The sequence below is a fragment of the Suncus etruscus genome, chromosome 13 (genome assembly GCF_024139225.1).
Source record: "Suncus etruscus isolate mSunEtr1 chromosome 13, mSunEtr1.pri.cur, whole genome shotgun sequence".
NCBI lineage: Eukaryota > Metazoa > Chordata > Mammalia > Eulipotyphla > Soricidae > Suncus > Suncus etruscus.
In genome coordinates, this window is record NC_064860.1 from 96,833,641 (window position 1) to 96,850,412 (window position 16,772).

At 39.8% G+C, this 16,772-nt stretch overlaps 1 protein-coding gene across 1 annotated transcript in view; it reads right to left on the bottom strand.

The window, feature by feature from the left end:
* DSCAM (DS cell adhesion molecule) overlaps positions 1-16,772 on the bottom strand; it is a 589,689-nt gene that overhangs the window by 476,240 nt on the left and 96,677 nt on the right. The window contains 1 exon segment of the mRNA XM_049785384.1: positions 8,606-8,923. Coding sequence (XP_049641341.1) covers positions 8,606-8,923 — 318 coding nt within the window.

The following is a 16,772-nucleotide window of genomic DNA, read 5'->3' on the forward strand; positions in this document are numbered from 1 at the left end:
ACATTTTATTATTTCTTTTTTTTTAGTGCTATAAAGAATGCAATTTTGAAGCCATTAAGGTCTGGAATTTCACTGTAGAATCTTTTTTATTACAAACTGAAGGTTTTGACTAGAAGTTTATTTAGTTAATATGCCATATTTTATTTTAAAAGGAAAATTTCAACTATATCAATGTCATTAAATTTATTGAAATACACTTGTTATTAACAGTATCTTATTATAATAGGAGTGTCTTTAAAATAATAATAAAATAAAAAACCTTACAATACTGTATTTTCATTTATTTACTCAGAACCTTTTTATGATTTTTAGAATAATGTTAAAGGAAAACTTTTGAAAGGAAAGATAAAAATCATATGAATCAAGCAGGAAAAATTTTTGACAAGATCCAACACCCATTTATGATTAAAAAAAAAACTCAGCACAATAGAAAGAAAAGAATTTTCTCAATAAGTAACAGATATTTCTAACAAATCCATAGCCAATAGCATCCTTAATGGTGAAAAATTGAAAACATTTCTGCTGAAACCAGGTTCAAGGCAAGGATGTCTATTGTCTTTACTTTTATTCAATATAGTATTAAAAGTTCTATCAATAGTAACCAGGCATGAAAAAAACAACAGAAACAAAGGAGTCCATATTGGAAAAGAAGTCAAATCATCACTGTTGTCACTGGAGCAACAATACAATGGATTAAGCTTCTGTCTTGAATACCATAGACCCAAGTTCAAGTCCCAACACTTTATATGGTCCACAAACACCACCAAGAGTAATTCTTAAGTACAGTGACAGAAATAAGCCCTGAGAATATCTGTGTCTGACCCTAAAACAAGAAAGAAAATAAATATTACTGTTGCAGGTGATATAATATTATATATAAAGACCTTAAAGACTCTCTCTCTCTCTCTCTCTCTCTCTCACACACACACACACACACACACACACACACACACACAAGTTCCTTAAAACAAGGAATCAATAAAGTGGCACAATCAACAAAGTCAACACACAAAAATTAGTCACATTCTTATTTGCAAATAATGAATGAAAGAAGACAATGATCAAAGAATCTTCCCCATTGAAAATAGTGTCCAAAAGTCAAGTAACAAGGAATCAGTTAAACAAATAGGTGGAAAATCTATACCATGGAAACTTTAAATCACTTTAAATCATTCAAGAAAGAGAAGAAGACTTTATGAAGTGAGAAAAATGTTCCATGTTCATGGACTAGAAGAATAAATATTGTTAAAATGCCATCCTACCTAAACTACTATCAAACAATAACCATGCAAATTCAGGTGACATTCTTCAAGGAATTAAAAAATTCAATAAAAGAGTCATATAAAATCTGGACTAGGGACCGGAGTGGTGGCTCAACAGTAAGACATCTGCCTTGCCTGCACTAGCTTAGGATGGACTGTGGTTTGATCCCCTGGCGTCCCATATATTCCCCCAAGCCAGGAGCAATTCTGATCACATAGCCAGGAGTAACCCCTGAGCATCACCAGATGTGGTCCAAAAACCAAAAACCAAATAAATAAATAAACAAAACAAAACAAAAAAATATAAATCCTGGACTAGTCAAAGCCATATTGAAAAATAAAAAACTGAGAGGCATTTCACTAAACTTGAACTATGCTATAAAGCTATAGTGACAAATAATGGGTAAAATAAAATACCCCATGATATATCATTATATAAATATATAAATATATATTCAGATAGCTTTCGACAAAAACATGATAGCATGAAGTAAAAAAAGAGCCTCTTCAACAAATGGTTTTGGGAAAACTGGAGAACCACGTGTAAAATGTTAAAACTGGATCTATATCTCAAGGCTGATCCAAAGCATTTGGTCTCTGGATAAAAGACCTGGAGATCAGATCAGAATCTATAAATTACATTGAGGAATATATGGGGAGAACTTTCCAAGATTTGGACATCAAATTTATCTTCAATGATGAGATGCCATTGGCAAAGACAGCAAAATAAAAAATAAACAAAAGGGACTGGATCTAATTAAAGAGTTTCTACATGTTATAAGAAACATTGGCCAAAACTAAAAGACAGTTGCATAGGAGGTTAAATAGGAGAATATATTCACATGGAACACATCCAAGAGTTCCAGGATATATAAATTACTCAAAAATATCAATAAAGAAATACAAAAACCAATCTGAAATGAAGAGAAAAAATGAACAAGCATTTTACCGAGAAAGACCAAAATACTGATGGATGATGAATAGGCCATAAAAAAAAATGTTCATAATAACCTATGAGTTGGGAAATCCAAATGAGATATCATCTTACACCATTGAGAATGGCACATCTCAAAAATACTGGGAACAACATATGTTAGTGGAGATATGGTAAAACAACTACAACACAAACAAAAAATTAAAGACCTCTCATCCACTAGGAATGTTGTCTGATTCAATCCCCATGGAAACAGTATGGAGATTTTACACTAAACTAAGCACTGAGCTAGCTGCCATATGACTCAGCATTCCAATTTCTTCCCCAGGAAACAAAAATATCCACTCAAAAGAACATATGCACACCATTATTCACTGCAGCACTTAGTACAATAGCTAAGATATGGAAGCAGCCTTAGTGTCCAACAACAGAATGGATTATAAAGATGTGGTATATATACATATACATATATATGTATATTTATGTAAATATGTATATACATATATGCTGGAGTGTTTTAAGAAATAAAGAAAATCTTGCAATTATCTGCAATGTAGATGAATTGGAAGATACCATGTTAAGTGAAGTAGGTCAGAAGAAGGATAAACACAGGATTATCTCCCTTCTCTGCTGTATGTAGAATAATTGCATGAAGAAACTCAGTGTAGAAAAGATTGCCTAGATCATCCATACATAGGCACTTGCCTTGCATGTGGCAATCTAGGTACAATCCCTACAGAGGATTGTACAATCCCTACAAATCCTGACAAGACAGATCCAGGAATAAGCCATGAGCACTGCTGGGTGGGTCCCAAAACCTAAAAAAATAAATTAAAACAACACATATTTTGGGTGGCAAAGGTATATATATAATACAGGAGGGAAGGCACTCACTTTGCACATGGACAGGTTTGGATTCTAGGTACCATCTATGGTCCCCCAAGAACAATCGAGAGTGACCCATGAGCTCAGAGACAGTAATAAGCCCTGAGAACCACCAAGTATAGCCCAAGTTTCCCCACCTCAAGATCCTAAATACATATGCACACTTTATAAAATGTGCCATCAGGGGCTGGAGAGATAGCACAGCAGTGTTTGCCTTGCAAACAGCCGATCCAGGACCTAAGGTGGTTGGTTTGAATCCCGGCGTTCCAGATGGTCCCTGTGCCTGCCAGGAGCTATTTCTGAGCAGATAGCCAGGAGTAACCCCTGAGCACCTCCGGGTGTGGCCCAAAAAAACAAACAAAAAAATAAATAAATAAAATGTGCCATCTTGTAATAAAAGAAGCACTACTATTCAGTGTTTTATTATTCAACATTATTACTCATATTTAGTCAACTAACTTTACAGGGTTTGGGATAACAGACTTCATGTCTCTGGCAAGTTTTTGTTGTCACTCTTCTTTCCTTGAGTAAAACCAAGATTGCATTCAATGTCATTGTTTTTTGATTATAAGACTTTAACTTGTCTGGTCATTCAGGCCAGCGCAGATGGATTCTTTTCACTTTTGTGTTCCTTAAAATGACTTTGTGTCACCTTATATTTGAAAGACATCCACTGGGTATAAATTTCTATATTTATAGCTTTTTTGTTTTTCAGTTTTTTAGAAATGTTGCCTCACTGTTTCCTCATGTTGACTTCTATGATAAACGCACCTTTGTTCATGTGGTTCCTCTGGCTGATGTTTCCTGTTTTTGAAGCTGGTCTTTTGTCTTTTCCTCTGGACTTGATTGATCAGATCATGGAGTTTTTGAGCTCCTTGGAGCTGCTTCCAGTCATCAAAGGTAGAAGTTTGAGAAGCTATATCGGGGTGGCGAACACGCGGCTCTTGAGCCCATGTGGCTCCTGGCCAAAAAGAATGTGGCTCTTTGCCTCTTATCATTATTGTGTATACTGTGGCTCTTTGCCATGTTTGGATTTTGTTCTGCTGCTTCTGAGGAGGGACCTCTGAGGAGAGATCTCTGAGCGCATAGTTCTGCCCCCAGGCTGCTCCTCCTGTCTCCCATCCCTCGGAAGCAACTGCACAGGCAGTTAAGTAGGGGACCCCTGTGCCACATGTTGTGTCACATCTTGCCGTTAGTTCTGAGTGTGGAGAACGCAGCACATCGTCACCATCACTGCAGGATTTTGACCCTCCTCAAAATGGCAAAATGCAATATATGTTTAATAGATTATTGTTAAAATTATATGCTTTTATGTGAATGTTTGTCTGTTTTGGCAGGTCACTGCGTGGTGTGGCTCTCTGACTCTCACAGTTTAAAATTTTGGCTCTTTGTACTATATCCCTGTACTATATCCTCCACTTGGGAGACCATTTAAGATGCTGGGAATCAAATCCAAGCTGACTGCGAACAAACTAAGTGCTTTACTCATTGCACTATCCTTTGGCACCCTTTTCTCCATTTTATTTTTGTTTCATGGATTATTCTTTTGGGAGACTTCTCCTATATATTAATGTACTTATTTTTTAATATTTGAAAATTAACCTTTTTCTAGATCCTCTTTAATTGTGCAGAAAAATGTTACAGGAAGTCTTAGAATTTCTGAACATCCCCACTCCTCCCCACCTTCTATACTCTTATTCTTCTCTGACATTCAAGTGCTAATTTATTAGAATACATTAATCAATATTTCAACATTGTTATCCAAAATGCATGATTTGAGACAATGCTCTCTCTGTACTGTATGGATATATGAATCTATGGATGTAATAGTACCTACCTTTGTTTTCATTTTTGGGAGCCACACTCAGTGGTGCTCAGAAGTTACTCCAGGCTCTAGGCTCAGAAATCACTCCTGGCAGGCTTGTGGGACCATATAGGATGCCAGGGATTGAATCAGAGTCAGCCGCATGCAAGACAAATACCCACTCAAGGGCCAACATTTCCCCACCTTTGAAGTACCTTACAGAGAAATTCCACTTTCTAGAAATATCCTGGGGTCCACAGACTCATTGTTCTCTTCCCCACTAAGCCACAGGTCCATCTCTTAACTTTCTCTATAAATGTTGCCTTTTCCAGATGTTACTGTAGGAAGAATCACAAGCTGTAACTTTTTGGATGGGCTGTTTTCACTAAGCACTCAATATTTATGATCCCATGCTTTTTCATAGCTTTATTCCTCTCTTTTATCCGTTACCGAATAATATTCCATTGTGCAGATATATTACAGTTGGTTACATTTCAAAGAAAATCATTCTTTGATTTGATGAAAATATACAGGAAAAAATTGAGACTATTTTTATTGACTTATAACAGGCTAATGAGGAAAAGTCATTTACTCAACTCTGAAAACTATCAGCACAAGTCACAGTTGAGCGGTCTGTGGTTGGAAAGTGACTGAAAGGATCATATAAGGCCAGGATGATGAAACAAAAAAGAAAGTATCAGAAAATTAAGAACTAAATGGATCAGATATCAAAAGTGACCAGAAATATCTGATGTCCTGCTGAGGTGGAGCAGAGGGAACACAAAGTCAGAAGGTCCAGACTAGAGACAGAGAAAGAACCAGTGCTCCCTGCAGGCGAGCTCCACACCATCCAGTCACTTACTGAAGGGCTTCTCTGCTTCCAACATATGGCAATAAAATTGGTGTAAAAACAAAGTGATATTTGAGACATCAAGATACATAAGAAAATCAAGACCAAATTCAAGAACCAAAGGACTCTGCTGTTTTTTCCAGCTGTTTGAGGATCCATTTCTAATGCTGCCTGATGACTTGACTTGAAAAACGTTGCTTTCCACAATCTGTGTGACTGTTTTCACTGTTGTTTTAGGTAAATGTCAGATATTTGGTCCCTTCTAGTTCATCTTGCTTGCAAATAGAAGTTTCAGTTCTGATGATAGTCTTTGGAGGAGCAAATGCTAACTAGAAGCAGTTTGTTTTTCCCAAACTTGTACAAAAGATGACTGTTTGATAAGTACTGCAAAAGCAGTGCTGTTTCAAAGGATTTGTGTGCATTCTGGTCCTTAGAACAATATAGGCAAGACAGATTTGATGGAGGAGTCAAGGTAAAAAAAATTGCCATATGAGGCATAAAGTATGAACCTTCTCTTCTGAACCAGATGTTGATTCAAGTCATTGAAAACACATTTAGGAATCAGAATCCTCTGTACAGCTAAAGAAGAAATTATCCTTGATGTCTAGTAGATTATTCCAGGAAAATTCTCAGCACTACTATGAAGAAAAGGTGAAGTCAGATTTTCAAGTATCCAATACAGAATACACAATACATGTGTTTATTAAAAGTAAATATAGATGAGAGCATGTACATCCTGTGTCAGGTGTAAGTTCATACTGATAAATGAGAATCACATCCAAACTGGGTTCATCTTCGGTTGGGATCCAGAGATCAGACTGGGATCCCCAATAGTCAGAGCCCATCTGTGGAGGAGGAGGAGGAAGAGGACAGGGCTACTGTAAAAGAACCTTTGACCCCTCTCTCCCTCTGAAGTTCATGGTGACATACAAAAATCCACTCTAGGGACAAAACATGTAGTAGCCATGAAAGTGAGAGTGTAAGCACGGAATTGATCAGACAGGAATTCAAAGACAGAAGTAGCAGATTAACACATGTAAACAGCTGCTTGAAGTCCTGGTATTTTTTTCTATAAGTGACACTTCGTAGATTATGAATCTGTGTAGAGCTCATCATTTGCCTTTCAGCCTGCCGAGAAAAAGGCATCCATGACCCCCTCCTGCATGGCACCTCTCCCGGTCCCTAGTCACATGGAAAGTGCTTGATTTTAATTATTTGTGGTATCTGTTTTTCCTCTCTCTCTGGATTAAAACAAATCTTTTCCTTCCTCTCTTAAGTGCAATTTGGCACAGATCTTGAAACTCACGAGCATGTCATGGGGATCAAAATATAACTGGGAAAATGACTCTCTGGTAGGATGTGATCGCTGACATCAAAGAGAGCACAGGCTGGGATTCAGAAGCACCTCAGCTCCTGCTCCTATTGTGCTATCTTCAAGTGGCACTTTCTCACTTGCTGCCAGGATGAGTTCAATGCCCCTCCCCCAGCTGCCCAGGGTAGAGGACAACAATCAAAGTCACCTCTCTCTGTCCTGTCATCTTCTGATGTCATCCTACCTAGTGCTTGAAAGTCAGGAATTAAAAAATATGAGACAAGAAAACTCCATTTGCTAACGAGGTCTAGCCATGACTTGGCTTTTCAGTTCTCTGTGGAACTGTAGAGAATGACCCAATACCCGCCCCCCCACCCCCGCATATCTGTGAATCTCACTTGGCACCTCTGTGAATCTCAGTTGGCTGTGCTTCAAGGTTGATAGGCAGCAATTAAAAAATTATGAAGTCTGGGGCCAGAGGGAAAGAACAGCAAATAAAGCACAAGCCCATGTGGTGAAACCAGGCTAGATCTCCGGCATCCCATATGGTCCTGCATTCATTGCCAGGAGTAATCTCTGAGTACAGAGCCAGGAGTAAGCCATGAACACAGCCCAGTGTAAGCCCAAAAGAAAACAAATTAATTAAAAATTAAATTATAGGGGCCAGAGCAATAGCACAGTGGGTAGGGCATTAGCCTTGCACGCAGCCAACCTGGGTTTGATCCCCAGCATCCCATATGGTCCCCCCAATTCTGCCAAGAGTAATTTCTGAGCTCAGACAGGAGTAACTCCTGAGCACCACCAGGTGTGACCCAAAACCAAAATAAAAAGTATAGTTTGGGGGCCGGAGAGATAGCATGGAGGTAAGGCGTTTGCCTTGCATGCAGAAGGACGGAGGTTCGAATCCCAGCATCCCATATGGTCCCCCGAGCCTGCCGGGGACTATTTCTGAGCATAGAGCCAGGAGTAGCCCCTGAGTGCTGCCAGGTATGACCCAAAAACAAAACAAAATAAAACAAAACTACAGTCTGTTGTTACGAGGAACATAATCAAATCCAGATTTATTTTAATGGACAACATTCTAGCAACATAGACAGAAGTGTTAAAAGAATATTTTTTCATTCCACAAGAAAAACAAGATGACAAGGAAAACTGACTCTGACTCTGTTTCCTGACTTTGCATCTATAGTGGCCCATGGTTTCATTTCTGATCAATTCTTCTCTATCCCTCTCTCTTCTCTACTCCCTCATAATACCCGTTTCTAGGATGGGGTACAAGGAAATAAAGATGGGGGGAGGTGGGAAACAAGCATGCTGGGCTTAAGACACTGAAAATTGATGTCCTATCACCAATGCACCCAGAGAAGATACATTTGCGATGGTGCTGAAACCAAACCCATTTGAAATGTCTGTTTCTAGTTCCAGCAAAGCTGGGTTCTCTGGAACTCCCAATTCTGAGGGGAAAAACTCAGCACTGGCTCATCTGTCTTTGTTCCCTTCCATCCACCCCACTCCCCAGCGAACAGAGAGGGCGTGAGTTCCCCAGCACTATACTCACCAGCCTTGATGTGGACATCCTGACTTCTAATTTTCCCTGAAGGATTCTCAGCTGTGCAATAATAAGTATTATCATGGATTAAGGTACTAAAGCTTGAAGGAGGGAAGGGGAAGATCTGGAGAGTGCCGTTGGGGTGGACGTGGCGGATCGCTGGGACATCGTAGATCTCCTCGCCTGTCGCTAGGTACCATCGGAGAGACACAGGAGGGATACCAGCAGCGGGGCAGGGCACCAGGGTCCCCGTAGTGCTGGCAAACACTACCTCTTGCAGAGATGCATTGACAAAGTAGAGGCTGGAGTGAAGGTCCTCAGGGAAAACTGCAAGAGAGCGACAGAAGAGTCCGTCAGTTCAGCACCCAGCCTGGCCCTGAGGTGACCGAGACACGACCAAGTGGCTCAGCTAGGAGCAATCACTCACAAGTGCCCTACAACAGACTATGGGCAGATGCTTGATTTCTGCCAGACACACCACTGTCCCCCTGTGAAGTTCAGGGCCAGAACAGAGCACCTTTCCTGGCTCTAGGGATGGCATTGAATGCCCAAATCAATTGTATTATAAACAACTTTGTAGACCACTGTGTTTCAATAAAGTTTTAATGAAGCAAAATTTCATGCAGGTTTAAAGTAAATATTAGTGTATGGAAATGTATAGAGTATGATTCTGCCAGCCTTCTTCCATCCCATCTTGGGTTTGTTTTTTTTTTTTCATTATTTTGGATTTTCCCAGCTGACAGAAGAAACATGCAAGCCTGCTTGTACATGTTGGGTTTTTTATCACTTGTTTCCTTGAGAATCTATGCCCACTTCAATCATAGAAAGTTCTGGACTGTTATTTTTGTAAATGAAGAAAGCTCATCTTTCAGAATTCAACACTTAAGCAAAAGTTCTCAAGTGCTTGAATCTCAGGCACCTGGAAGGAATTATATATGACCTTCTAAAAACAAATGCACATTCAGCCTCATGTCCTTTTTTTATGTATTCCTATATCTATTAGATAAGAACTTGTTTACACACATAAGATTTCCCCCATTTTAATGTGCCTATGCAAAAAGGAACAATGCCACAAGGTATTACTGGTGAATATGGGGCCAGAGGTAACAAGCCCAACAATCCCCATAACCTGGTTCTAACATGGACCAGCCTCAGATCCTTAAGAGAGAAGAGGGGCCACAGGTGTGAGGAATCCTCTTCCCAGGCAGAGAGGAACATCACTGACCGAATGCCCCTACCAGGCAATGCTCTGACACTTGAGGTCTTATTCCATTCACTTTTACAAAGAGCAGCTGTGAGTGGCAAGAGTAACTTCACTCTGCAGTGATGTTGGGGATATGAGGGATATGCCACTGGGTCCAGAGATCAGGTTAGGAGATCTAAGAAGCAAGATTGAGTCTTCCCTACCTAAAATACTACCATGAAAGATATGTAAGCCAATATGATCAAAATAAAAATTAAAAAAAAAAAGGTTGAGTCTTCTCAAGATTCTTGGGATTTAGGTTCCCTTGCCTTAGAGCCACATGTGGCTAAAATCCTCTCCTTCATTCAGGAAGCTTCAGAAGTAGGTCTTCATTGGTTTTTTTCTACCTTAGTCTTGCTCAGTTTCAGGGAACAGAAGGGCTATAGGTCCTATAGGTCTTATACTATGGTACGAATTCAACTAAAGCAATAAAAGTAAAATTGACTGGACCACAACTGGCATGATCTGTGGGTCCACTGACATGATTTTGTAAGACAAGAATACCCAATACTCTCTCTAAAGACAAGTGAGTGCCTTTGGAATGATTGGCTTTGACCTGCTCATCAAGTGTAAAGTTGGGCTTTGTACTCCACCTCCCAGTTCTCATGCTTCTCACTGAGGCAAAGCTCTGAGCAGAATAGGAAGGCAGCTCTCAGCACGTTTTCCAATGCCCTTTCTTGGCCAACAGCTGCCTTCCCTGTTGCCACTTGTTGTAGATATTCTCAAGGTCTGTCCAGATTCCTCTTTGGGGCCAGTAGTTCCTGTTCCTCAGTAGCCAGGAATAACCTCAGCAGAGCATGGCACTAGGGCAGTGGTCCTCAAACTATGGCCCGTGGGCCACATATTGTATTTGTATCTGTTTTGTTTCTTCATTGCGAAATAAGATAGATGCAGTGTGCATAAGAATTCGTTCATAAGTTTTGTTTTTACTATAGTCAGGCCCTTCAATGGTCTGAGGGACAGTGAACTGGCCCCCTGTTTAAAAAGTTTGAGGACCCCTGCTAGGGTATGGTCCAACCATCAGGAACAGATTTGTCCATGGCCCATGATCAATGACAGTCCCAGAGTCAATATTCCAGACTCTTCATTTGAAATCCCTTTAGAGATTACAGTTTATTGGTGTCATTTCATCAAAATAAATTCTGGTCAACTGCAGATCAGCTTCTAAGTCTGCCAAAATTACCCTCTTTGCCTCTTTCCTGATTTTTCCTACAAATGTTCCCACCACACTTTTCATGGCCAATTCTCAGCCTGTGCACCTCTTTCCAGGGACCTTAGTGCAAAACACAAGGCTGCATTAGGCCTCCTTCAATCATTCTGAGTTTCAAGGGTTTTTTTTCCTTCAAATGTTAGGTATTATGTTTGAAATATTCCCTGTAAGTCTCTTGAATATATGTTTAAAAAACACAGTTTAAAAAACAGGGGCCAGAGAGATAGCACAGTAGATAGGGTATTTTCCTTTCACATGTCTAATCTGGGTTCAATCCCCAGCGTCCCATATGATCCCCTAAGTCTTCTAGGAGTAATTTCTGAGCACAGAATCAGGAGTAAACCCTGAGTGAAGCCCAAAAACCAAAAACTAAAAAAAAAGAAAAAAATAGAATGTTAAAAAAATAAAAGCAGACATGAAATATAAATAATGCTAGACAGAAAAGATTTTGTAAGCAATAATTTTTACAATATATAAGGTAGTGATGTGGGTATCCTTCTGCTATTATTGTCTGGGTTTCTACTGGATATTAATAGTGACAAATGTAATTTGCTTCATGAATAAGGCTTTTCATGGCAGAAGCAAACACATGCGTCTTTTTTTTTTTTTGGTTTTTGGGCCACACCCGGCGGTGCTCAGGGGTTACTCCTGGCTGTCTGCTCAGAAATAGCTCCTGGCAGGCACGGGGGACCCTATGGGACACCGGGATTCGAACCAACCACCTTTGGTCCTGGATCGGCTGCCTGCAAGGCAAATGCCGCTGTGCTATCTCTCCGGGCCCAAACACATGCGTCTTACACAATTTCTAATCTGATATTTTTAGTAAAGTTGTACATGTTCCTGAGATAAAATATTAAAGATTTTGGAGCCAGAGTGATAGCATAGTGGTAGGGCATTTGTTTTACATACTGCTGTCCTGGGATGTCCTTCCAGGAGCGATTTCTGAGTGCAGATCCAGAAGTAACCCCTGAGCACCTCCAAGTGTGGCCCCAAACCAAAAAAATAAAGATTTTAATACCTAGCATGTTACATTTAATAAATTTCATTGGTTAAATTCACCCATGACATGATTTTATTTTCTATCTCATACTGATGTCACATGGAAAAACTGCCTTCTTAAGAGGTCTACCTTACTGTCACAAAAAATTAACCATAGTTTACTTATATGTGAATGACCTTATCCATTTCAGGAAATGAATATAGAAGAGGGGCGAGAGAGAGAGAGAGAGAGAGAGAGAGAGAGAGAGAGAGAGAGAACAGTGGGTGAAGTGCCTTGGCATGATCTAGCATTAATACATGCTTAATAATCTATGGTTCTTTGCATTACTACAAGGACAGTCTCTCACACAGTCAAACCTTGCCCTTTGGTTTGAGCTGTGCAGCATAATAGTCACCGAAGAGGAGTCAGAGTAATAGCATAGTGGTAGAACATTTACCTAGCTTGCAGTCCACCCAGGACTGACCAAGGTTTGATTCCTGGTATCCAATATGATCCCTGGAGCCTGCCAGGAGCAATTTCTGAATGCAGAGCCAGGAGTAAATCCTGAGCACTGCCAGCTATGGTCCCAAAATAAAAACAGAACAAAAAGACATCAAAGAGAACTACTCCCCCACCCCTGGAAAAGAGCTCCTCTTCCTTCACCAAGAGAAGCAGCTGACACTTGCAGAATCTGTGTACCTCAATGAGAAACGAACCCAACAACAGTTAAAAGAATACTAGAAAAAAGCATTGATATAAGAGTTAAGTCCTCCCTTGGCACCCCACAATTAGCATCTCTCTGAAGGACCCACTGTGGGTCAAAAGCAAGATCCAGCACCAAGAAAGATTTTTTTTTTATTGCCACAAAGCATCTGAAATAGAAAGGACACCCATACTGGGTCCTTCCATTGACACTCTCTCATCGGTATAAATTCTGATTAACTCACAGGCAATTCTGGGAGTGATGTTCACATGGGGTTATATCAGGGAGCTCACTGTGGTGTCCCTTCATAAGGTACAATCTTCCATCCAGGAAAACCAACATGCCAATATCCTCCCCCACACCAAGGAGAAGAGGTGGTGGAACATGGTATGGAAATCTCAGTTCATGTGTTGCACATTTCAAGCTTGACCAAATCCTGGCAGACATGTTGAAAAGGATGCTGATTTGAATGATAGACTCTAGCTCCTTGCAACCCAGAATGGAAATACCAGTGTGAAAAAACATTAGAGTTCCTGAGTATACATAAGGTGGGGACAACTGGGAAAACCATGCAGACCATGGGCTATGTGTCAATCATAAACACTATTTGTATGTTTTATGTTGTCCTAATCAAGGAAGAGCTGGGGGGACAAAGAGCAAAAATTTTCATGATCAGTTTGATGTTCCTCAGTGGCCCTTCCAATACCTCCTCTCTCTATATATAGGATACCCCAAGTCACAGGCCCTTCCCTTGCCATTTCACATAGCATAGGATGCTATTTCTCCTATTGGAAGTTGACTTCAGTCTAGAACGTCAAATCTTGAGTGAATCATTGTTTACACGATACAGAATTCTTTGGGTATCTTCCCATTGTTTCTTGGGGAATCTCTAGGGCAAAGACTCTGAAATTTTCCACCAAGGTCAATGCTCACTCTCTGGGCTAGCTCATATTTGTGAAAATTCACTTGCTAAAAGCGACCTATTTTCTCAAAGAGAAAGAAGGTAGAGGTGAACTACAAGTGGTGGATATTGGATGATTTTCCCTCTCAAAATGCAACTACTATTTTTAGCAATACTCCAGGAAATTTAAAAATGAAGAGTGGCCAGGTAAAATATTGGTTCAGGTTGGAAACATGGTTGATAGTAGTTCAGCCTTGCAATGTTCTACTCAACTAAAAATACGGATCACAGCTCTATGATTTTACACTTAAGCTTTCTAGGAAACTGACATCACCCCAAACATATTGTTAGAAGTGAGGTAACTGTCAGTCTTCAAGACTAATTAATTCCACCCAGGATTTTTTCTTTTTCCCATTTTACTCTATTGTCAATGCAATTGTGTATGATTCAAACTTAATAAAAAAAAAAGTGGTCATATTTAAATATATTCTCTCATCTCCTTTAAGTAGTTTTGTTAAAATGAGCCAGGTAGCAAATGTAAATGCAATTAGGAACTATTACTTAATTAAACATGCAGCTTCTATCCAGATCCACATCCTGGAACCAGTTTGCAAAATAATTTCCATGGCTGTAAGAAACTAAAAATAAATGTTTCATCCTCGTCGTTAGAGATAAGTGGCCTGTGGGGGATTCCTGTCACTTCTCCTTACATTTTGAAGGTCTTGCTCACCAGCCTTCCTATTTTACACCACTGGGCTTAATAATGGAATGACAACTCATCCACTATGATATACATCATATGGCCACAGGCAAAAGAAAACCAAAATGCTATTCCAACAGCTTTTGCTTCTTCTATCCAAGAGGCCACCCATCTACTCTAATAATAACACTTCATCTCATGGAGGACTTCCTGTGCTTAAAATTCACTCAAATTTGCTCCAGGAAGGACATGGGCAATTTAAAAAAAAAGATTTGTGTGTGCGCACATATGTATGTATGTGCATATTTCTGTGAAATAATTGCAATTTTAGTACAGAAAGCTAAACAAAACATTCGTCAGAATTATGTTCAAGATTCAAGAGATAATATCCTGGGGTATGATTAGGAAAAATGTTAAGAGGGGCTTTCAGAAAGTTGTTCCCACAGTTTCTGATTTTCCAGATTGTTCAGGACTCCAACAGATGGTGTCGCCGAGGCTCCCACAACAGATATAAATAGGAATGTGATGCAAAAAAAAATAAAAAAGAAAAAAGAAGAAGAAAGTAAAAGAATCCCATTTTGCTTTATCATTCAAACATGGAGAAACTCAACAGAATTTTTCTGGCTATGACAGGAAGGTCAAACCTGAACTAAACAAGGACTTTGACCTTCTACTTGCTGTTCCACAAGACCAGGTGAGTCGTACCTCTAGCTGACATCACAGGGCCCTATTTTAGAATGGGGTGCAGAGTCCCTCTCTACCTGGTGGGTCCTAGCAGCATCCACCCATGACCTACACTATAATAAGAGCTGACACCACAGCTCCTGAAGCATATGGCTACATATGTGGCAGTGACAGATCTACTTAACAATTTACAAACTGCTCACAGTTACTCTTCATGCCATTCTGTAAGAATGTGTAGAGAAAATAAGAGAATGACCTCCAGCTTAATCCATGTTCCAGTGGGGGCTCAACTACATAGACTCATACCCAGCAAAGCAAAATCACTAGAAAAATAATAATGAAAACACACAGAAACCCATCGAAGTCAAAGAGCAGGAACAGTCTCACCTAAGACATAAACAAAACTGACAAATCATCACACGGTGTCATTAGTGACACTGATGAGGATGTTCAATGAGTTCAAGAAATGATAGCACACTCACATTTGCTCAAGGAAGGACATGGGCAATATAAAAAAGTGTGTCTGTGTATGTAAGTATTTCTGCGAAATAATTGCAATTTTAGTAACAGAAAGCTGAAAACATTTGGCAGAATCACATTGTGAGATTCAAGGGGTAAGATCCATTCAAACATGACAAGGTGAAAAGAGAGATGAGAAAAACTCAACAAAAAGCAATGACACTGAACTCCTTTCCCTGTATGCCTCCATGAGCCCAACTTAGTAGAAGCTTCCAGGAATACATCAGGCAGGAATTGTGGTTTTTCTCTGGAGGGAGTCTGAAAGCTGCTATGCTCAGATCAAGTTTTGATGACGGTTCTATGCCTGAAAGCTATAGCTAAGAAATCCTCCAAAAGTGCTATAAGAGCCCAAACTATAAGGTGAATTACTCAGAGAAATAGGAGATTGTTCTCCAAGAAAATAACGAGCATCATTTCAGGGCAAAGACTACATAGATGGCTGGTTACTGAGTCATCTTTAACCAGAGGGAAGTTGAGAAATACCAGAAAATCAGGATTTGGTGTAGAAATAAGTGACAAGATTTTGGAGAGAATGTGTGGGGTTCATTATGGCCTTTTATGCACCCACACTTACTTGGCACTTACTAAATACATGTCTCTAGGGAAAGGCTTGGTACATACTCTGGACCTATGTTTGGGTTGGATCTTCAGAAGCTAGCCTGGGGGCACAGTGATGTAGGGCATTTGCCTTGCATACAGCTGAACCAGGTTTGGTCCTCAGCAGACCTTATGGTCCCTGAAGTGATTCTTAAGTGCAGAGCCAGGAGTAATGCCCGAGTGCCACCAGGTATGGCCCCCCAAAATATGAATATAAAACAAAAATAAAGACCAGAAGGATGGTAGGGTCAAGAACAAATGTAGGCTCTTTATTCTTCAGGTGACCTTCCAGGAATATATTAAAATGCAATGAATAAACACATGTGCAAATCCAGGTATATATATCCTTAAAGAAACATTATTTATAGTAGCCAATGTGGGAACAGCTCACACATTCATCCAATGAAGAATGAACCACAAAAATCCTGTCTATCCACATGATAGACAGAACAAAGAATTGAATGTGCAGATAGATACATGCTGCTTGTTAGTATATGGTAGACTCTGGAAAAGATTATTTTATATGGCAAAAGCCAGTCACAGAAAAAAAGCCACGTACCACATAATTTTTTGACACTGATGTACATTATCCATAAACTAGCCCTCTGGCCATAAGGTCAGAAGCCAGACTGGACTGCAG